Source organism: Phragmites australis, chromosome 12 (genome assembly GCF_958298935.1).
Source record: "Phragmites australis chromosome 12, lpPhrAust1.1, whole genome shotgun sequence".
Taxonomy (NCBI): Eukaryota; Viridiplantae; Streptophyta; class Magnoliopsida; order Poales; family Poaceae; genus Phragmites; species Phragmites australis.
In genome coordinates this window covers 16812978-16836504 of record NC_084932.1, presented here as the reverse complement: position 1 = coordinate 16836504, position 23527 = coordinate 16812978, and the positions used below count along the sequence as shown (strand labels likewise).

At 43.0% G+C, this 23527-nt stretch overlaps 1 protein-coding gene across 1 annotated transcript; it reads right to left on the bottom strand.

The window, feature by feature from the left end:
- Positions 1–13527: 13527 nt before the first annotated feature.
- Positions 13528–16130, bottom strand: LOC133886356 (uncharacterized). The gene is made up of 5 exons (XM_062326085.1): positions 15873–16130; positions 15013–15770; positions 14634–14799; positions 13571–14534; positions 13528–13538 (listed from the first exon to the last, which is right to left on the bottom strand). Exons 1-5 carry the CDS (start codon positions 16128–16130, stop codon positions 13528–13530), a joined length of 2157 nt encoding a protein of 718 aa, XP_062182069.1.
- Positions 16131–23527: the final 7397 nt, after the last annotated feature.

Below are 23527 nucleotides of genomic sequence, written 5' to 3'. Positions count from 1 at the left end.
CAAGATGCTCCAACCCTAGCAAGGGCTAGAAAGAGGGATCTAATCATCTCGTATGACTCAAAGACAAATTGCAAGGACATGTTCATCCATACTTTTCCCAACGTCCCCTGCTTTGAGTAGGGGATGCCAACATGAGGTAATATTCAATCTCGAGTCTCATGCATTCGAGACTCATCCCCATCTTATTAAAAAGGTTGAACGACTCGCTTGGTTCTCAATGATAACACAAATCTACAAGGACGCAAGCACACCTTAGGCAAAATTTTTGGTAGAAGCTCAAAATGCGCTAGAGGAAAGGTTGGAGACAAGGGACACCCTCATGGTGATCCTTGCTTATGGGTCCAGCAATTGATTCGCCAACTCGGACCTCCTTCTCTAAGGAGGGTAAAATCCTCCCTTATATTTAGAATCAAGCCCCTGTGGTAAAACACACACTTTGCTTTTTAGGTCAGAACCTTTTTTTCTTTCTTGTATTCTGATTGATGTTTTCTCATCAACCACATGGCTCCAAGCTCGAGGGGAGCCACCCAACGTGTCCAAGAGGAAATAGTGGTTGTCACCACCTATGATGTTGTCACCTTGATTGTTGCCGCAGACGAGCCTTAGAAAATCCTCTTGGGAGTCGTAGAAGAGGTTGTGGTGGTCACCTCCAAGAGGGGTGCCATGACGATTACGATTGAAATTCCCACTAGTCTGTCAACGATCGGTGGTGTATCCAGCACCAGCCCACTTGAGGGCACTCGTCGCCAGTCAATGAAGGGATGATTGGAGGTCATTGAGCACATAGACTTAAGTTTTTTACCAGCCCATGGTGACAAGGCCTTGATAGTCATCAGAGTAAGTTATCCTTACTTGGGAAATACGTCAAAGAGTTCTTCTTTTAGCCTAAGAAACTCTTTTTATCTTGTAGGACACTCGTGATTGTGCGACATCTTTTGAAAATGTTGTAAAACCAATATGCTAAACTTGAGGCCTCGGCCTCACTCGCTTTCTGCTAGCGAACTGTAAAGACATCAACTCAAACTGGCAAAAGTGAAAGCCCACACCACACATCTTGAGAAAGAGGACTCCTAGAATAACACATCCCACTCAGAAAAAGTGGTGGTGCTGAGCCTTAAAATGTTAACAAGCCATCAAAATGCATTGTCCATGTTTCATGGATTTCCTGGTCGTGTTCACTCTTGGTGATATGCCCTAGACGCAACCATAGAGATGATTGTATATTTTTGTACTTTTGAATAATGTGTTATTCGGTTCCTTGGATAATTATCATTTACATTGATTAGCAAATACGTAATTTGTTTGTGAAGCTCTTTGTTTCATTGTGATGTTATTCTAAATAATCCTTAGTCTTATATCATTATGTGGGACAATAATAATTCGCAGACTAGCGCATGTATTAATTCATTGATGATTATATTTCACGAGTCATGGATATACAAATATTAAATCAATAATATGGACATATGTTAGAGAACATTGTGTTTGATAGATTGTGAGATCATGTGATGAAAAATTGGTTTGATTGATGAAATTAGTGATTTAGCATAATGATATTTGATTGGTGTTCATGAGTTGCTAAGATATGCTTATGTTAGCGTGTTGGTTTTGCTTGAGTTTGCGTGGTATTGTGTGAACTGATCTTGAGTTAAGTCGGGAAGGACTTGTGCTCGTACTTGATTGTTGTTTGATTCATGTGCAGGTGTTGCTCGAAAGCGAACACGGTCAATGATGGATCGACGAACTAAGTTTAGGGAGGAACTGAGGTTCGACGACTAGGTTCAGGAGGAACTGAGGTCGTGGTGATCGAGGATGTCCTGCGGGATGTTCGAGCTGAGAAAATAATGAATATGGAGACAAGGCTTCGCGATGGACGTAGGAGGCGATCTAATCGTGAGGGGACGTGAAGGCTAATTCGTGTTCAAGTCAGAGCAGGGCGATCTAATCGTGAGGGGACGTGAAGGCTAATTCGTGTTCAAGTCAGAGCAGGCAAGAGGGAGTCATGTGGTGGCTAGACTTGTGACAAGAGTTAGTGTCGAAGACGGACTCTAAGTTGGTTACGTATATGCATGTATGCATGGGAGATGTGCATGGATGATTACGTAAGAGTAGTTAGCTAATTAGCTTAATTAGTAGAAGTTATTTGTACTTTTGTGATTAGAGGAGGATAGAGACCAGATTGAATACGATAGGGAGTTGTAGTTCGATTTGATCATGTTTGTGCGTGTGGTTACCCTATAAATAGAGAAGTCTGTTGTATTGGGTAAAAAAGCGCAGAACGGGCATCACAGAAACTTGAGACAGAGCTGTTTTGGTATTTCGTGAAAATCTTGTTCGATGCTTTGGAGAGGCATCATGTAAACTCATCTATATAATGAAAATCAAGTTTCGTAAGTTGATGAGTTGTTGCTTCGAATTTTTCTCTCGGTTCTATATTCTACATACTCGGTTTTTGGTTTTTGATTAATTTCATGTTTTTATGAAGTTTCATCTTGGTTTAAATCATCCAAAATCTTGCTAGAATATCTAGTGTTTGTTTTGAGAAAATTTTGAGTGGATTTGGTTTGATCTCGAGTAGCTTTTTGTCAACTCGACTAGGTTTTAATCTACTCGATTCTAGTTGACACGGTCTACTTCAACCAGGAATAAGTTTTGATCCGCATATCCGATTTACTCGATTCTTGTTGGGTTAATTTTTTATTGGAATCTAGTTTCTGCTGACCAAAATTAAGAGCAATCCGACTAACAGATCTTTCTTTATATCATTTTTACTAGAGCTTGTGCAACCTGTTTCGAGTGGAATACCGAGTATAAATCGAGTTTTGTTTTGGGTGAGTAAATCTTTAAATTTAGTTTCCACAATCATTCACCCACTCTGATTGGGTATTTTACGCTTATTCAATCCTAAAATTCGTATCAGAGCTTTAATCTTTTCTAATTTATCTTGATCGGTAATTAGAAACATGGCTTCAGATAGGTATTTCACAAAACCTTGTGTTTTTTATGGTGTTGATTTTCAGTTCTGGAAGGTGAAGCTGGAGGCGTACATTCAAGCACATGGCTTTGCAATTTGGGAAAAGGTCTACAAGCCATATGTGGTCCCTAAGAATAATGAAGTGACATCACATAATATGTCTCATGTAGATTGAGGAGAAAAGGAGAAGTAGCTCCATGGAATGAGTGAACAGCAAGGCAATGAACCTGATCATCCAAGACTTAGGAAGGAGCGACTTTGATCGAGTAATATATCTCAAATCAACGTACGAGGTATGGAAAGCACTCTGTGATTATCATGAATGTTAAAATACTATTAAAGAGGTATGTCAAGATTTATTTAAGAAAGATTACATGCGTTTTGAGATGAAGCCTGGAGAGTCACTAGATGATTTCTTTGCTTGGTTTAATAAAATTCTTAGTAATTTACGTGCTGTTAATATTATATATACCGATGCTAAGAATGTACGTCAATTACTAGGAGCTTTAGATATGTCAGTGTGGGAGATAGAAGTTACATCTATTAGAGAATCTGCTGTCATGAGTTCACTTACATTAGATATACTTTATTCTAAATTGAAAACTCATGATGATGCAGGAGAGTTGCCCGATCTTCTCGTCGTAGAATCGTGGGGGATAACTTGACCCGTGCAACCTGACGAACCGATGGCACCAACCACTGCTTGAGCAGCAACCTATGACAAAAGAATTCGCCCAACCACACGATTCGGTCTTTGTCTACTTGACCACGGGAAGTAGACGCTGTTGCAGCTGCAAATCCAAAGGAATACACAAGAACAACAGATATAACTAGCAAATCTCTCAATCTCCAAGGGGGTGGCTGCTGCACACTCAAACCTTAGAGACAAGAAATGGCTGCTGCTAGTTCAAATTCGTGGTTAACCCTAGAAGGGAGGTTACAGGTGGGTATATATAGTGAGGGCAACCCCTGCCCTTAGTTCTACATGGGCTGGACTTGGCCCAACAATAAAAACAACAGCCCATGTGCAGTTTGCTTCATAAAAGGCTGAAAGACTCTAATTGTTTTCAAACATAACATACAAACCAACCAAAATGGTGTGGCCCAAAAGGAGTCATGTAGGACCATCTCGCCTTGCCTTGTCGGGTTCTAGAGTAGTCTTGGCTTGTCAGGTTCCCAAGTAGTCAAAGGCGAAGCCTGACTTGTCGATGAGCACACCAGCACTGGTCGGCATGACTGGTCGAGGAGGTCGTTGGACTGGTGGAGAATGGTCGAGAAGGTGGTCGGACTGGTCGAGGAGGTGGTCGTGTCCATGGTAGCGCTATGTCCTCATCAAATGCACAACCAAGCAGTTATGGACAGTAGCGTCACCACACATGTCCAGCTCATCCTTGTTCTCCCATGTGACATGTGATTCAAACCTGAGAACAAGCAATGTATTCCCATTAGGTAGTAAACAATTCTCACTAAAAGTATGATTGCAATCATTAAGGAACAGATTCACCTCTTGTTGCATTTGTTTCAATCGAGCTCTTGTCATAGGACCTTTATTGGCATCAACAGTTTGTGAGGGACTTGTAGCGTCAACCAAGTCTGCCCCATGACCAAGAGAATGAGTGTTGTTGGGGATGTCCTCATCACATGAGCTAGATGTTTTTGCTAGGAAGAACGTTAATAAATCAATTACTTTGGTCTCATGTCTCATGTTGAATCTTCTTCATCAAATTTTTTATTATCTTCTATATCTTCACTAACCAATGATCAGCTTGAGTTGATTCCTGAAGAAGATTCTGCACTACTTTCTACTCAGTTCTCTAAAGCATTGCAGAATGTGCGTATGAGGAAGAAAGGAAGTGGAGGTCCTCAAAGATGTTATGAATGTGGTGATCTCAACCACATTCGTTCCAATTGTCCTAAGCTTGCAGATAAAGCATCAAAAGAGGAGAAGGAGAAAAAGAAGCGATTGTTCAACAACAACAAGAAAAAGAGCTTTCTCAACCGCAATGTTGTGCATCGAGTTTTTTCAGCGCTTGAACAAATCAACTTGAGCGACGTTGATTCAGAGATCAACAAGGATGACACAACATCTAAGAGCAAGACATTGCATGATTTGACTGGATTGTGTCTCATGACAAGCAACAAATAAAGCTCAACCAAGGATGAACTTAACAGTGACGATAACAAGGTATTACCTACTTATGATGATCTATCTAATACTGTTGTTCGTCTTGGTACACTCTTAGAGAAACATAACAAAAACCCATGAGTGCTACTTACAATAAATGCTCATCTCTTTCTAAACAGGTTGATTACTTGAAAGTAACTTTAGAATATTTTTCTAGGGAAAGAAAAATCCGAACCTGATTTTAGATTCATCTAAGTTAAGTACATGTAAACAAGGTTTAGGTTTTGATCCGTATGCTCGTTCTAAGACAAATGCACCCACTATTATTAGAGCTCTTGGCTGTGGCAAATTTGAAACTCTTGCTGAATTGGAACTTAAGAAGGTTGTTTTTAGGTCTGTTGGATTTTTATCCTCTACAATGAATGCAAATGTTGCTTCTTCTTCAAAATTCATAAATCGGGTTAAGTACACTTGCACTCATTGTAGTAGAGATGGACATTTAGTAGATTTTTGCTTTAGACTAGCTAAACAACAAAAGAAATAAAAGTCTAAGGCTAGGTCTTATTTGCAAAAGGCACGTTTTATCCCTCGTGAGGTTGTGACACATCATTTTGCGCCTCAGGTGAAACAGTCATCACTTTTTACCACTCGTGTAACTCAAGTTGAACCTACTTAAGCTTCTCGAGTTGAGATTGCTCGAGCTGCTAGTGCTTTTCAAGTTGAACTCACTTGAGCTTCTCGAGTTAAGTCTACTCGGGCTACTCGTGTTGTTGGTCGAGTGAATCAGTATTGGATTCCTAAAAGCTTTATTATTAACCCCAGTACTGAGCCCTCGACATCTTCTGTTTACTTGTAGGCTTCTTGAGCGAGGAAGGAGAACATTTGGCTAGTTGATTCTGGATGCTCACGCCACATGTCCGGTGATAAAAATGTGTTCTCCTCCCTTGTACGTGCATCTCATGCTGAAAGTGTTACTTTTGGAGATGCTTCTTCTACCTCAGTTGTTGCAAAAGGTACAGTGCAGGTAAATGACAGGTTTATGTTCAAGGATGTTGCTTTAGCCAAGAACTTGAAATTTAACTTGCTTTTTGTCTCATAAATAATTGATGAAGACCTTGAGGTGTGCTTAAAAAAATGAATGGAAAGTATTAGATGCTTCAGGTGGTCTGGTTTTTAGAATCTCATGTTTTGGAAGAATTTTTAAGGCTGATTTTGATGCATCACCTTCTTCTAAGTATGAAGACCTTGAGATGTCTCGTTGCAAATATTTCTAAAGATTTATTCTTTTTGGCATTGTAGACTTGGTCATGTTGGTATAGATCATCTCACTCGAGGGACCGCTGTTGATTTTAGTTCAGAAAAAAATGGTTTCCAAGTTCTACCGTTTATACATGAATCTAACGGATCACATACTTAAAGGGTTGGAACAGAATATACGAATTGGATCCTTGTGATGAATAATGGATAATTACCTTATCCAGGCACCTAGAGTTTCCTAGAATTCTTTGGGTATATCTTTATCTCTGGGAAGCGAATCCCTGGATGAAAGGAAACCACCAGTAGGTACCCCCTGTAGGTACCTAATGTGTTCCGCAACTAGGAAGGTTTATCTCCAAGAACATTAGGAGGAGTCTAGAGGATGTACAACACCCCTATATATATACGGAGCTAGAGGACCCTGTGGAGAAGAAGCTAAGACAAAGCAACACAAACCCATAGAAGTCAAAGAAGTCATTCAAACCTTTTGACAAGCCAACAGAAGCCAAGCAAAGAAGTCACCGACTAGGTTTAGATCCATCTAGGCTAGCCACACACCCTCTTATAACAGGCTCAAATAAATACAAGACAAACATGATATAGGGTTATTATCCTTAGGGAGGCTTGAACCTGTATAAAAACCCCTGTGTGTTCTCCTACAATTCGTCTACTCATAACATCCCTCAATTCTTCAACAAATTGGTTAGATCGATGGTTCACAAATCATTGACAGCTAGTGCCGTCCGTGGGCATCATGACAAAAGGCTTGAAGAAAATACGTAGAAGATGTCGTCGACATCGCCTAAAGCTTCACCGAGAATCGGTTTTTTAGATGAGGGGTTCTACGACAACTTTACCCCCCTCCCTAGAGAACCAATGATCAATTGGGTGAATTTCGATGATGAACTTTCTGGCGATGATTTAAGCAACGAGTAAGTCGATTTATGGATCAATATGCTAAGGATTATGACATCGAGTTTGAACCACTCGACTGCCAAGACAATTGTGAATATTTGATTCATAGCAAGTTGGGTTCAACCCATGCATCTTTTGACAACATGGATTCACCAACCCAGAGCAATCCGATAAAACATCCATGATGGATCTGGACACCTCCTCCAACAGAGGTTACCCTCAAGAAGTTTTCACTATTAGAAACAGGGGTGACAATCTGGGTCATCATGATGACGATCCTACACATAGACAGGGTCCTTCGGCTCTGACTACAGGCAATGGTCAACCCTAGGTGAGCACACCACCCCTGGCTCTTAACGGAACGCCGGTCTTACCATCTCATGAACATCTGCAGGGGGCTGACCACTTTAAATCCGCAACTGCTAAGAGGATCCTCCTTCTACAAGAGGCCCTCATGCGCCCTCTGACCACAGATCTGGATACCCTAGCCAATAATGATTGGATGAACTCAATGGTCAACTTAACAAAGGAGATCGTCATCCAGGCTGAGAACTTTCATCAAGCCCTATCCGAAAACAGTGCTAATCGGGGTAGGCTAGGCAATCCCCTATCAAGAGACGCATCAGACTCGGTGAGGCATAACCCTAGGAATAAGGCTTTCCGGGATGACAATCGGGCAAACAACCGTTGCCGAACCTCACTAGTCAATGGTCATCCAATCAATGACTTGCGTGAGTTATCAACGACCGGCGAAGGCACCCAGGGGCTTCTGAAGAGGCTTCGTCTACCCCTCATCGATCTAATTAGGGAACATTCTGACACCGATCAAATCAGGACCGATCTCTGATCTCCATGGGAAAGACTCTCATGGATGCTGAAACCAAGCAATGCGCCATCAATGGATGGCTAGCCTTCTCTCCAGATCTGCAAAACATAAGCTAGCCGATAAGGTTCCGTCTTGGGACGATTGAGAAATACAACAGAAGAAATCACATTGAGTTTCTCCAGATCTACACCACAACCATCCAAGCAGCTGATGGGGACAAGAAGGTAATGGCTAATTACCTCTCTACTGCCCTTGAAGGGGTAGCTAGGACATGACTCACCAATTTATCACTGGGAATAATCTACTCGTGTGAGCAGCTTTAGAATGTATTACAACCAATTTTCAAGGTACATACGTTTACCCCAGCATAAAAAATGATCTCTACCATTGCGAGTAGATGGGGAGAGAAACCTTGTTCGAGTTTGTATGTCGCTTCAACAATATCCGAAACAACATCCCTATGGTTAGCAACTACGACATCGTACTAGCATTCACCCGAAGGGTTAGGAGCCACAGATGCGTTGAAGATATCACACCCGGTTTTAACGGACAAAACCAAGTGCGGCTTATGTGTGCTCAGGAAGTTTAACACACATAAGGACGTCATAGGTGAAGTAGCAAAAGCAATACTTTAATTAAATAAACGTTCACTTCTTACAAATAAAATACTTCACCTAAACAACCTCAAAAATTAACCTAAACGATAGCATCTAAATGACGGCAGCGGGACAAAAACATTGGCGACCAAACACTCTACAGGCACTGACTGGAAGACACGCTCCTTAGAACACCAGGTCGTCATCTTGGAAATCCTCAAAGTCTTCCACTGAGCAGCATATGTTTTTGTAGGAGAATGCAAGGGTGAGCACATAGAGTACTCAGCAAGTGTGGGAAAATAATGACATGCAGGCTTATATCAAGAATAGGCTAACACATTGTAACACCCCAGGGCCACAAAAAACCTGGGATGCCACTAAACTACGCAACCTACAACTTACCATAAAAAAAATGGCAGCATCTTCTCTATAAAAATAAGCATCGCGGAAGTATTAACACAGATAAACAAGATATGCAGAATATCACAATAACGGATAGAAACATCCTAACATGAACACAAAGGAAAATATTAAGTTTAACTTCACCACCACACTTTAAACTTCAAACGTACGACTCTAAGGACTAAACTTTATTTATTATGACAGCACAATGATAAAAAGAATATAGGCATGAAGTGCAAAACGTGCTGCTATATTCCCATCCCTTCACGACGATCATCAAATACCTGGAAGGAGTAATGCAAGGGTGAGATATAAAATCTCAGCAAGCAAACTTGTTTTGACAAGTTATTTAAACCACAAGTTGATTAAGCATTGATTTAATACAGTTTTCTCAAGACATAAGACATGTTAGGATAGTATTAACAACATCAAAGAATAACTCCAAATAAAGATCACAACCACATGTGTAACTTCATATCCACAATAACATATAAATGTTATTAATCTCCAAGAATGCATATGAATGCAATGATATGTCTTCTTTTACATCGCACCCCTCCTCGGGAAACGTACGATGTGTACCGGTCCAGTCGTGATCTTTACGACATAACTTCCAATGCATATGCAAATGCAAATGCACATGGTAGAATATGCTGTAATTGCATTACAGTATACTACCAATAATACTTCAACTTCATCCTCAAGTCAAATAACAATATAGCTCACAAGAATTGTAGCAACGTAAGGATGGATATAAGTCCATGATTAAACATGCTTAAACATAAAGCATAACATAAAGTTCAGATCACCGTTAAATTGACATGGTTCTGAAATAAAGGTGTAGGTGATGAAAATAACAAGTCAAAACGGTAGCAACAATATAGCTACGTTTACTTGCCTTCTACCGACGATAATGGCCAACTTCAAGTGTGAGACGAAGAACCACCACCTAAACATAACCATAACTCAGCACCAACACTCCTCATAACATGCAAAAACATAAAATAAAGTACTCCTACGCCCGAAACCCTCAATCAAGACATATCGACCAAAAACAGCACACACGCATTAGTTTGACAGGAGCAGCAGTACTTATCTTTTTCGTAACTATTTTTCTACCACAGATATAATAGCAAACGAATACATGTTCGGAAACTACAGAACAAGGGCTACAACTTTCGTTGAGACGACACAATTTTCTCATGCCTCTAAGGTCTCCTAAATGACATAGCAAAACAGCCCTAGAAACCTGTCGTTAAATTCAGACAGCGGCCACCCAAACTTGTTTATCTCCAGAAATACGCAACGAAAAAATTTCTAAAATTTTGTGGACATGTAGATCATAACACAAGCTTCAACTTTTGTATAATTTTGATCTACAGAAAATATCATTATCATGGCCTAATCGAGCTCTGAACATTCAATACTGAAATCTGTCAATTGATCAATTGCAGAAAATTCAGAATAGCATAACCGGAGCTATATCAAATGAAAAATTTCATACTACACACCATTGGAAAGATTAACAAATCCTCTACAACTTCCTAGTTATTCTGAAAAACTGGTTTGGCCTCTAAGATGCCCAAAAACTGAATAGATCTATTACTGTTCAGAATCTCGCCAGAATCTGACAGCCAAATTTAAAACTTCATATCTGCTAGTCTACATGGCCAAAACTTCTGAAATTTCACTGGTAGCTAGGTTTCGAAGTTAGCTACAACTTTCTAGTTGATCACTTCCATAGAAAAAATCATCTAGGTCACCAAACCATCAAGAACACGCACACTGCTCAATCAGCCTGCGCGCAGAAACTCAGTTCGACCCCAAGCCACAAATTCCCTAACCAAAACCTCTCAAACCAAGATCTACCGGCCATAATCATCAACCAAAACATCTAGAGGAATTGTTACCTTAGGGCACCACAGCAAGAAAACTCCAAAATCCCCTAGCTCCAAACCTCCTCTTCCCCTCTTCTCCTTGATTTCCTTGCTGCCCTTCCCTTCTCTTCTTCTCCTCTTCCTTTCTCTTCTCTCTACCGCACAAGAGCTACAGCAGGGGGGGGGGGGGTGCGGCGGCACAAGAAAGGGGGATGGCTAGGGTTTGGCGGGGTGGAGGGGGAAAAGAAGGGGGGCGCATGGGCCTTTGGGGGAGGGGCTGGGCTAACCGGCCCAAGCCCAGGTTGGCTCAGCCCACTCTCATGGTTAAAGCTTCTCTATTTTAAAAGAAATGCACTGCTGCAATTTGCCTCACTTTCTTCTCTTTTCTTTCCCGACGAGAGCGATTCAATACCCAAAAAAATCGGAAACGACGACTTCCAATTTCCTCCAAAATTTTAGGGCATTACATTCTCCCCTCCTTTAAAGAATTCGTCCCCGAATTCAGCTATACTACGACCGCTACGGAAAAGAAACATACCAACTTAAACCAAAACTTGAAATTGACCTTCCTCGAAGAGCGCTGGATACCTCTTACGCATTTGCTCCTCAAGTTCCCAAGTAGCTTCACGTTCCGACTGATTAGTCCATAAAACCTTCACATATTTGATCATCCTCCTCCTCATGACTCGTTCTAACGTGTCCAAGATACGCATTGGGCGACACTCAACAGACAAGTCCTGTTGTACTCTGATAGGCTCAAGATCAATCTTATGCTCTGGATCCCGCAGATACTTCCTCAACATGGATACATGGAAGACATTATGCACACCACTCATAGAATCTGGTAACTGTAGACGGTAAGCCAAACTACCAACTCGAGCTGTGATGACAAAAGGTCCAATGTACCTCGGGCTAAGCTTCCCTGTAGTGCCAAATCGAACAGCACCCTTTGTGGGCGATACTCTGAGGAGAACCTGGTCACCTACCACAAACTCCAGCTCACGTCTCCTCACATCGGCATAACTCTTCTGTCGGCTCTGAACGGCCAACATGTTCTGCCGTATTTTCCGCACTTTCTCGGCAGTCTACTGAACGATCTCAGGACCAAGCATAGCCCTCTCACCAGATGAATCCCAACACAGGGGGGAAACACACTTCCTACCATACAACTGTTATTATAGGCAAACTCCACCAAAGCAAGGTGATCCTCCCAACTACCCTTCCAAGAAAGGACACAAGCATGTAGCATATCCTCCAAGGTCTGAATGGTCCGCTTGGACTGCCCATCTGTCTGAGGATGGAAAGCGGTACTCAAAGAAAGCTTAGTGCCCATAGCACTCTGAAGACTCTGCCAGAACTTTGATACAAACTTAGTGTCTCGATCTGATACAATCGACTTAGGCACGCCATGCAACCTCACCACTTCCTTGATATACAAGGGAACTAAATCCTGAGCTGAACTCGTCATCTTCATAGGAATGAAATGCGTGGACTTAGTGAGCCTGTCCACAACAACCCATATGGCATCCCTACCACGAGGCGATCGAGGTAAGCCAACCACAAAGTCCATAGTGATATGCTCCCATTTCCACTCGGGAACCTCTAAAGACTGAAGCAACCCCGCAGGCCTCTTATGCTCAGCCTTCACCTGTTGACATACCCCACAAGCTGCCACATACTCGGCAATATCAACCTTCATCCTTTTCCACCAGAAGCTCCGCTTCAGATCTCTGTACATCTTAGTCTCACCAGGATGAATTGTATATGGAGTCCGATGAGCCTCTCTCAAGATGTCCATCTTCACATCCGACTTCTGTGGCACACAAAGACGTCCTCTGAAACGGACTACATCATGCTCATCGATACTGAACTCCCGAGGTCTGCCATCTGCAATCCTTTTGCGAACCTCCCGAATCAAGCGGTCATGTTGTTGTGCCTCACGCACTCTCTCGAGTATGGGTGACTGAATGATCAACTGGGTCTCCTCTCTTGTAGTGCCTGCATAGCAAAAGGAAATACCCATACGATCCAATTCTGCAACCAAAGGCATCACTGTCTTAGGAACACCCATCCTGCTTAGGGCATCTGCCACCACATTAGCCTTCCTAGGGTGATACTGGATCGTCAGATCATAATCCTTTATCAACTCAAGCCATCTACGCTGCCTCAAATTCAGCTCCTTCTGAGTAAAGATATACTTGAGGCTTTTGTGATCAGTAAAGATATCACAAGACTCACCATAGAGATAATGCCTTCAAGACTTCAAAGCAAACACCACTGCAGCCAACCCTAGATCATGGGTAGGATAGTTCCTCTCATGGTTCTTCAACTGTCGGGAAGCATAAGCAATTACTTTGCCATCCTGCATAAGCACACAACCAAGACCAATACGGGAAGCATCCGTATACACCGTGAAGCGCTTGCCGCTCTCAGGCAAAACTAGAATAGGAGCATTCACCAACTTATCCTTCAGAGTCCGGAAACTGGCCTCACAATCATCAGTCCACATAAAAGGAACACCCTTCTCAGTAAGCTTGGTCATCGGCTTTGCAATTCTAGAGAAGTCCTGCACAAAACGCCGGTAATAACCAGCAAGACCAAGGAAGCTCCGTAGCTCCGTCACACTGGTTGGCCTTTGCCATTCCACCACTGACGCAACATTCTTAGGATCAACAGTAATACCATGCTGATTAATCACATGCCCAAGGAAGCTCACTTCAGGAAGCCAGAAAGCACATTTCTTCAACTTTGCATAGAACTTATTCTTCCAGAGAGCATCCAAAACAAGACTAAGATGACGCTCATGCTCCTCATCGGACTTGGAGTAGATCAAAATATCATCGATGAAAACGACAATGAAGTCATCCAAGTACTCATGCAATATCTTATTCATCGCTTCCATAAAGATAGCAGGGGCATTCGTTAGTCCAAAAGACATAACAACATACTCATAATGCCCATACCTCGTGATAAAAGCAGTCTTCTCAATATCCTCCTCCTTAATCCTTATCTGGTGATACCCAGAGTTCAAATCAATCTTGGAAAATACCTTAGCACCTCTTAACTGATCAAAGAGAGCATCAATACGATGCAGAGGATACTTATTCTTGATGGTCACCTGATTAAGAGCACGATAATCCACACATAGCCTCTTAGAGCCATCCTTCTTCTCCACAAACAACACCAGGAAAGCCCAAGGTGACTTACTAGGTCTGATGAATCCCTTAGCAAGAAGATCATCTAACTGCTTCTTCAACTCCACCTGCTCCACTGGAGCCATCCGATACATAGTTCTATAGATAGGTTGCATGCCAGGAACCAACTTGATCTCAAAAACTGAATCACGCTCAGGGGGCACACCTGGAAGTTCATCAGGAAAAACATCAGAGTAGCGACACACCACTGGGATATCCTCCACGTGCAAGGCAACCTTGCGATCATCGACCATCACCAAAAGAACGCCAGACTTTCGAGTCCAACGATTAGGAAACAACTGGCACAACAAAGAGAGAGTGTACTTCACCGCACTCCCTTGAAAGACCACCTCTCGACCCGACGGTGCCTGTAAAGAGACTGTCTTCCAGAAACAGGAAATAACAGCTCGATACCGAGAAAGCCAATCCATGCCAAGAATAACGTCAAAAGGATCCAAAGGAATTACCACCAGATTAGCAACAAAGGTTTCATCAGCAAGATGAATAGCACATCCGGGGCAAACAGAAGAACTGGAGATGAGACCTCTAGCAGAACTGACAACAATAGACTGACTAATCTTCTGCATAGAAAGACTAGCACGAACCACAAAACCCTCCGAGACAAACGAGAAGCTAGCGCCAGAATCGAAAAGAGCATGCGCATCAAACGAATCAACTGAAATAATACCTGTCACCACGTCTCCACGGTCTCTGCCGTCAACACAGGGCATAGCATAGGCCCTTGGAACTGGAGGTGCCGAAGGAGCAGTAGCCTAGGTTGGTCGAAACAACCCAGACTGAGGCATCGAAGGAGTAGTCGGTGTAGTCGGAGGTGCCATCAAGTACTGAGGGTAGACTGGCATGGGCAGGTACTGCTGAGTGGAAGGCGCTGGCAAGCACTGCAAAGTGGGCGGCGCAGGAAGGTGTTGCTGTGCAGAGGAGGTCGCCGCCATCATCTGGACGGTGCTACTAGAATGTGAAGCTGAAGAAGAAGACACTGGCTCCCAACGCACCTTCCCATTGGGATTCTTCCTACAGACCACGTCCTTGTGATCCATGCCACAGATAGAACACCTGCCGATCCATTGACACTCCACACGACAGTGCGCATAGCCACACCGGAAGCACACCAGCCCCAAGCCAGGCTTGGGAATAGCCCGGTACTGAGGTGCGCTCCCTCCTGAAGCACTGGACTGAGAAGACTTGCCGCGGTATGGCTGGTGACGCTGGAACTTCCCCTTCTTGTGAACAGGGCCACCAGAATGGCCCTTCCTATCGCTCTGACCGCGAGACTGCTCACCACCTGAAGTCTTCTGCAAGTCAGCAGTGTACACCTGCTGCATCTCCACACCTAAAGCCTGTTCGATTGTAGTGCGGAAGTCAACCACTGGAAAAGCACCCAACACTTGGCGGATCGAATGCTTAAGACCTTGACAAAAGTGTTTTGCCTTCTCTACCTCGTCATGCGCCACGTGTGGGACGAAGCGGACAATCTGATTGAAGCCTACTTCATACTCTGCAACTGACTTCTTATCCTGCGTATAGGCATTCAGATCAATCTTCATCCTATCCAGGAAAGTCACCGGGTAGAACCTCCTCTCAAACTACATGACAAACTCGTGCCAGAACAACGGGCCATGTGCAGCCGTGCGAGCTGACTGCACACCCTTCCACCATATCTGAGCCTACCCTTTCAGCAGTTGTACCCCGTAACGAACACGATCGTGAGCCAACACATCAAAAGCCTCCATCTTGTCCTCCACATACGATAGCCAATCAGCAGCATGAACCGGAGTACCACTGCCGTCAAAACTATCTAGCTTCATGCCAACCCACTGCATGAGAGAAACACCGCTGATAGGACCATCTGCAATAGGAGCAGTGCCAGAAGCAGCGCCCGTAGGGGCACCAGCAGCAGAGGTAGCCTGCCTCAACGTCCTCAACTCGTCCTGCATTGCCCGCATCGCGGCTACTAGCTCAGCCTGGCCATCACCATCTGGTGTAGCCAGAGCACGCCTCTTAGGTGGCATAACTACTGCCACCAAAACATACAAACAACACAAACATCCATTTCAAGTAATTAAGCATAAGCACTAAACAGAGCAAAACATAACATGATAGGAGCAAAGATATGCAAACCCTTACCCAACCTACATGTGCAAGTGTGTCAAATTAAGCCTTATTTCACCTAGAATCTAAAGCCTAGACTCTGATAGCAACTGTAACACCCCAGGGCCGCAAAAAACCTGGGATGCCACTAAACTACGCAACCTACAACTTACCATAAAAAAAATGGCAGCATCTTCTCTATAAAAATAAGCATCGCGGAAGTATTAACACAGATAAACAAGATATGCAGAATATCACAATAACGGATAGAAACATCCTAACATGAACACAAAGGAAAATATTAAGTTTAACTTCACCACCACACTTTAAACTTCAAACGTACGACTCTAAGGACTAAACTTTATTTATTATGACAGCACAATGATAAAAAGAATATAGGCATGAAGTGCAAAACGTGCTGCTATATTCCCATCCCTTCACGACGATCATCAAATACCTGGAAGGAGTAATGCAAGGGTGAGATATAAAATCTCAGCAAGCAAACTTGTTTTGATAAGTCATTTAAACCACAAGTTGATTAAGCATCGATTTAATACAGTTTTCTCAAGATATAAGACATGTTAGGATAGTATTAACAACATCGAAGAATAACTCCAAATAAAGATCACAACCACATGTGTAACTTCATATCCACAATAACATATAAATGTTATTAATATCCAAGAATGCATATGAATGCAATGATATGTCTTTTTTTACATCACACCTCTCCTCGGGCAACGTACGATGTGTATCGGTACAAGAAGGGGGATGGCTAGGGTTTGGCGGGGTGGAGGGGGAAAAGAAGGGGAGCGCATGGGCCTTTGGGGGAGGGGCTGGGCTAACCGGCCCAAGCCCAGGTTGGCTCAGCCCACTCTCATGGTTAAAGCTTCTCTATTTTAAAAGAAATGCACTGCTGCAATTTGCCTCACTTTCTTCTCTTTTCTTTCCCGGCAAGAGCGATTCAATACCCAAAAAAACCGGAAACGACGACTTCCAATTTCCTTCCAAAATTTTAGGGCATTACACACATGGTATAATTGCGTAAATGCAAGTAATGAAAGCACATTTGGACTCAAAAGCATTAATCAAGTATTAAATGAATGTAACCCAAACAATCCAACATCTAGCATACAAGGCTCCCCACCCTGCATACCACAACCGTTTAGTACTCCCTGTACTATAACCAAAACCACACCATCTAGTACTCCCTGTACCAGACCCATAACCATCCACCCTCTAATCATGTGAGGATCCAAGTTTCTCATATCTGTGAGCATGGCTGTTATAACAGTTTTACACTCTGCAGAGGTTGTCTAGCTTTCCCCACGAGTCAGTAAATTCCATGTTGCCGTGTTTGCAAGACACTTAACACACGCCAGTGGTGTGCCGCCAAGAATCACTGTATGACACTTTCCACTAACCAGAGACTAATCCAGTATGTGTCTGCCCACTAGGTTTCACCGCCAGGTTTTATGCAAGGAAAGCTCCTACCCAGAAGCCTCCTTTTGTGCTGACCCAACACACACTGGACAGACTCTAATCAGTATGTCACGCCTTACCCATATCAGCCTCGTGGTTGGTACATTATTTCTTGGGTTGTTGCTCCACGAACCGGTCCTTACTTAGGTTACTTGAGCAAACACTAAACCAACATCATAACCATGACAACCATCAACACCACTTTGCTCAAGGCCTAAGGTTCCATGTTGCTAGACCATTAACACATTAACCATCATTATTGCATATGTTCATTAGTCAAGATTATGACACTTTTCAACATCCCAAAAGCATGGCTAAGCAATCTACCCATAAAAGACACCTAACCATAAACCATCTAGGTTCCAAGGGATGATATGGGAAAATCTAGGGAAAACCCTAACATAGGTGACTAGCCATCATATTGACACTACATGCAATTTTGTAAAACAAAACATTTAAAAATATAGGTTCAATATGGATCAAGGATACTTGCCTTTTTCCCAGTGCTGCTCAGTGTTGTCGAAATCTTGGTCTTGAAGTCCCGCGAACTGCTCCGGAACGTTATCGACTAATCGCGAGAACTACCGACAAATAACACAAAGAAAACACTAAGAACAACATATCAAACATCATTAAAACACTTTAAAAACACTATGGTTGGATAGGTAAGATTTTATAAATGTTTAGACACAAGAATCGCCTAAATCGGAGTTAAGATGAAAAGAGAACAGCTTTCGGGAGATGAATTAGGTTGAAAAGGAAAAACTAATTTACTGGAGTTATCTTCCTATGGGAAAGGTTTTATTGCACAATCACTGTGTCAGGCTTGACAACATCCTTATGCAAGATTCAAGAAGTGTAGGGTAGACTGGACTTCACTAACTAGGCTAAGGAGAATGATGTGGCTCTGACTTGGCATACTATGCAAGTACCATCTTGGATTAAAGAAGGGATACGCTGAGATCTAGTATCAACCACCTATGATGGATCAAAAAGGTCGAAGGTTGCAATTCTAGGTTAAGGATACTATTAGTGACTCTATGTAGTGGTGGTGGTTCGGGTTTCGTCGGAGATGGCGATCAGGCGTGTGGCCACATACATTGATATCGACTTCAGTGGTGTTTCAAAGAAACGAGGGAAGTATGGCATACAACGCAGAAAGAATAACTCAGCGGTATGGTTGGTTTTGGAAGGGGTCATCCGAGGTAGCGGCAAAACAACGATGACTGCTTCTAGGTTTGGTAGTGACCACAAACAGATGCAGGAACAAAGATGCTCGCGTTCCCAGAGATTGGCTATAAAATTTATGAAACAGTTTGAACAAAGATGTTCATATAACCCGGGAACACAATGCTATGGCATAGTTTTAGGTAGATCATCCACTGAGAGGAAGAATGATCAGCAGAGATGAGACGGGTGATGGCTGCGACATGTTGTGGTTGGCAATAGCGTTCTGATCGTGTCGCTGCACAAATGGCGATGGGCTCCTTGGGTCACGTAGAAGACTCAATGGGACACACCGTGACGTGGTTGATGCATCCATATGGCTTTCGGATTGACGAGGAACGCGAATGCAAATCCGGTGCACACGTAGAACGTGTCCAGAAACCGGACAGCAGGTATGTCGACCTTGATTTCGACGGTTTGGCTACTCTAATGGCCGACCTGGTTGGCGAGGGCGTGGGGAACATCATGGGACATGCACCAGTGAAAGGGCTTGGTTATTGAAATCTGATCGGTCGGGAACATCGATGCCAATCGGCTACAACGCGGCTGTCTCGCGGCTGTCCGCGATGGTGACGACCGTGGCGGCGTAGATCGGGCTTTGATCGGGGCTAGGGCTTGGCTAGTGACTTAGTATGATGCTAAAACAGTAGTAAGAGAGGAGAAGAAGAGGTCCTCACCTTGCTTTGATGGTCAAGAAAGGAGGATTTGTAGAGAAGACGACGTAGCGCATCACAGGAGGCTCCGGCGAACGACGGCGCTCCGGCGACGTACGGACAGAGCAGGAGCAACTTCTAGGGATTGGGGTGTGGAATAGGGGTAGGAGAGAGCGTGCAACATATATATAGGGGACTAGGGGCGGCTGGTTGAGGTGGAGTCCAAACCGAACACGAATCAAATTCGAGTTCGAGTCGGTTATGATTTCCTTTTTCGCAGCTCTCTATTCTGAGGATGATGTCTCCATCGTCCGGACAAATTGGAAGTTTCTTGATTCTAAATTGTAGTACTCAAAAATATCTACAACTTCTGAAAACATCATCTTGATTTCCAAAAATGCGCCACAAGATAAACTGTTTGAACTCGGACTTATCTGCGCAGCACTGATTTCGGGGGCCATAACTCCTAGCTCCATTATCCAAAAGAGGACTTCCATAGGTTCAAATCAAAGCTCTCGATGTGACTTACAACTTTGGTATTGTAAAGATTTACATTTGAGGACGTTTTGAACTCCGAAACATCATGCGAAGATGAGGCTGTCCAGGGCTCCACGAAAATTTGCAGATTTCGTGGATCCTTTGTTGGGCCATCTAGAAGACTTGGCTAAGGGTTTGGACTTGAGCAAGATTGAGCCCAAATATACTTTAGATATATCTAGGGTTTAGATAATAAACTTTTGCAGAGAAATTTTAATAGGTTTTGAATTTGAATTGAGTTCGGAGTGAATTCGAGAGAAACGAAAAATATGAGGTTGAACAAGAATAGGACTAGATAAGGAATTTGCATTTAGATTTTGGGTAGAATTTGAGAAAGAGGAGAGATTGACTTTAAACAAGAATTTGGATAAGATTTGAATTGACCTGGCGAAGGATCAGGTATAATCAAGGATTGAATAGATGATGAATTCAAAGATTTTGAATTCCAACCATTAAGATCCTTAACTTATTCACTACTGAGTTTTGTAAAAACCTTTTCAAAATCTTTTTTCACTCAAAACACCAAAGAGAAAGAAAAGAAAAGAACTCTAATGCATTTACCTGGCTTCTAACAAAACTCAGCATGCAATGCATAGAAAATAATAACCTATATTGATTGATTGATTAAGAAAATAGGTTTTAAACCTATACTACTAGTGAAGCTATTCAATAATGTTGGAAAATTTTAAAAATTTGAGAAATCTGAAAATCAGTGTGTTACAGAAGATATCGCCATTCAAGAGCCCTAGACGGTTAATGAGCTCATGAAGATCATTGATGAGTCCACCAAGGCTAATGATGCACTTCTCTTCATTAAGGAGAAGACTTAGGGCATCAAGCGCCCTCAACCCAGGTTCGAGGGCGATAAGGCAAAGGCCAAGCGCAAGAAGAACACCAATGGAGGTAAGGGCAAGAAAAATAATTCTGAGGAATTTTTTGTAAATCTGCCTGACACTCGTCCCGACAAGCGTCTTGGTTCCTCCTGGGGCAAGAGCTCTACACCATGCCTTGGCGAATGCAACAATAAGCCCTGGTGCGACCTCCACTAGATCAACAACCATAGCCTCCACGAGTGCCGCCTCTAGAAGAAGATGGTCAAAGCAATGGTTGAGAAAGTGGCCAAGGGAAAAGAAGATAGGTCACAAGCCAAAGCAGCGACTCCGACTCGGATGGCAGTGAGGATGATACAGACCTAATATCTTTTGAATCAGACAAGAGGACGATCAACCACATGTTCAGTGGTTCCATATCCTACGAGTCCAAACGACAGTACAAGACTGTGGCCTGAGAAGTCCTATCAGCTATCCCCAAGGGTCGCTAGGGCGTTAAGTGGTCGAACACGAAGTTTCCTTCGGCCAAGAAGATTGCCCTGATAACTTTGTACGACCGTGTTGCTTCCTAATAGTGGTCGAGCCTACAACAAATAACTGCAGGGTTACCCTAGTTCTTATGGATGGAGGGAGTTCCTTGAATATCCTCTTCGCAAATGCACTCGAAGGGATGCAGATTTCCCGATCTGCTATCAAGCTAGTTACCTAAGCCTTCCATGGTATAGTACCCGAATCTTTGGCCACTCCCATCACCTAGATATCGCTACCCATTACTTTCAGGAAGCATGACAACTTCTGGACAGAAAAAATTATGTTCAACATGGTCAACTTTGAGATGGCATACAATGCCATCTAAGGAAGACCTACCCTCACCAAATTCTTGACAGACGCGCATTACACTTATCAGTGCGTGAAGATCCCAGGACTCGAGGGAGTCATCATAGTCCAGGGCTGCATGAAAACAGGCTTGTGCTGTGACAAATGGAATCTGGACATGGCCACGCAGCATCAACCCGATAAGGAGATGAAAAGCTTGAGGCCTAAGGTTGTCGTTAAGTCCCATGGCGTAGTCAAAGCAGTTCCTTTAGACCCAATGGAGCTATCCAAGACCGCTCAGATCAGCTCCAACCTAGATCCCAAATATCACACTCATCACCTTCCTCCGAGCAAAAACTAGCCCAAGATCCCCAGGGAGGTGATTGAGCACAAACTAGCTATCTATCCCAACACAAAACCGGTCAAGCAAAAATTCTGATGGTTCGCACCCGACTGGAAAGAAGTCATTAAAGAGGAAATCGAAAGGCTTACCAAGGTAGGTTTTATTCGGGAGGTGGATCACCTCGAGTGGTTCGCAAACCCTGTCATGATTAGAAAGTCAAACGGCCAATGGTGAATGTGTGTTGACTTCACTGATCTCAACAAAGTCTGCCCTAAGGATGCTTTAGATCAGATAGTTGACTCCACCTTTAGCTGCGACTATCTAAGCCTTCTTGATGGCTACTATTGTTATCACCATATTAGCATGCATCTAGAGGATGAGGAGAAGACCTCCTTTATCACTTCATTGGAGTCTATTGCTATGTTAAAATGCCCTTCACATTGAAGAATTTTGGTGCCACATACCAACAAGGAATGCAGATAACACTCCATGATCAAATTGGCCAAAATATCAAGGCGCACATTGATGATATCGTCATACAAACCAAAAGGAAGGAGGATCTCATCTCTGATCTACAAGAAACATTCAACAACCCGCGCAAGAATTGAGTTATGCAGAACCTAGAGAAGTATTTGTTCAAAGTTAACACGGGAAAACTGCTTAATTACCTAGTGTCCTACCGAATAATAGAAGTCAATCCCGAGAAGATCAAAGCTTTGTAAGAGATGCGACCTCCTAAGTCTGTGCAAGAAGTTCAAAGACTAACCGAATGCATGGAAACCCTCAGCCCATTTATTTCCTTGCTCGGAGATTGAGTACTTCCCTCCTTCAAGTTGCTTAGACAACATGACAAGTTTGAATGGTCAAAAGAAGCAGATGAAGCATGCAACAATTTGAAGAGGTATCTTTCTCCGCCATATGCTAATTGCTCCCAACCATAATGAAGATTTGTTCTTATACATTGCGGTCAGAGCACGTGCTATAAGTGGGGTATTGGTGGTGGAAAGAGAAGCGAAAGACAAGCAAGAGAAAAGCCAGCGGCCAGTGTACTACATCAGTGAAGTGCTCCACAGTCCTAAAGAACACTATCCACAGGTGCAGAAGCTACCATATGTTGTACTGATGGCCTTTCATTAGTTATGACATTACTTCCAGACTCACAAGATCACTGTACCATCAATATTCCCACTAGACGAGGTAATGCACAAAAAAGATGCAATTGGTCGAATCACCAAATGGTCTGTTCAACTCGGAGAATTCGACATCCGTTTCATGCCTCGAGCAACAATCAAGTCGCAAGCACTTGCCGACTTCGTGGCCGAATGGATAGAACTAGATCAATCATAGGATGACCGCATCAACTT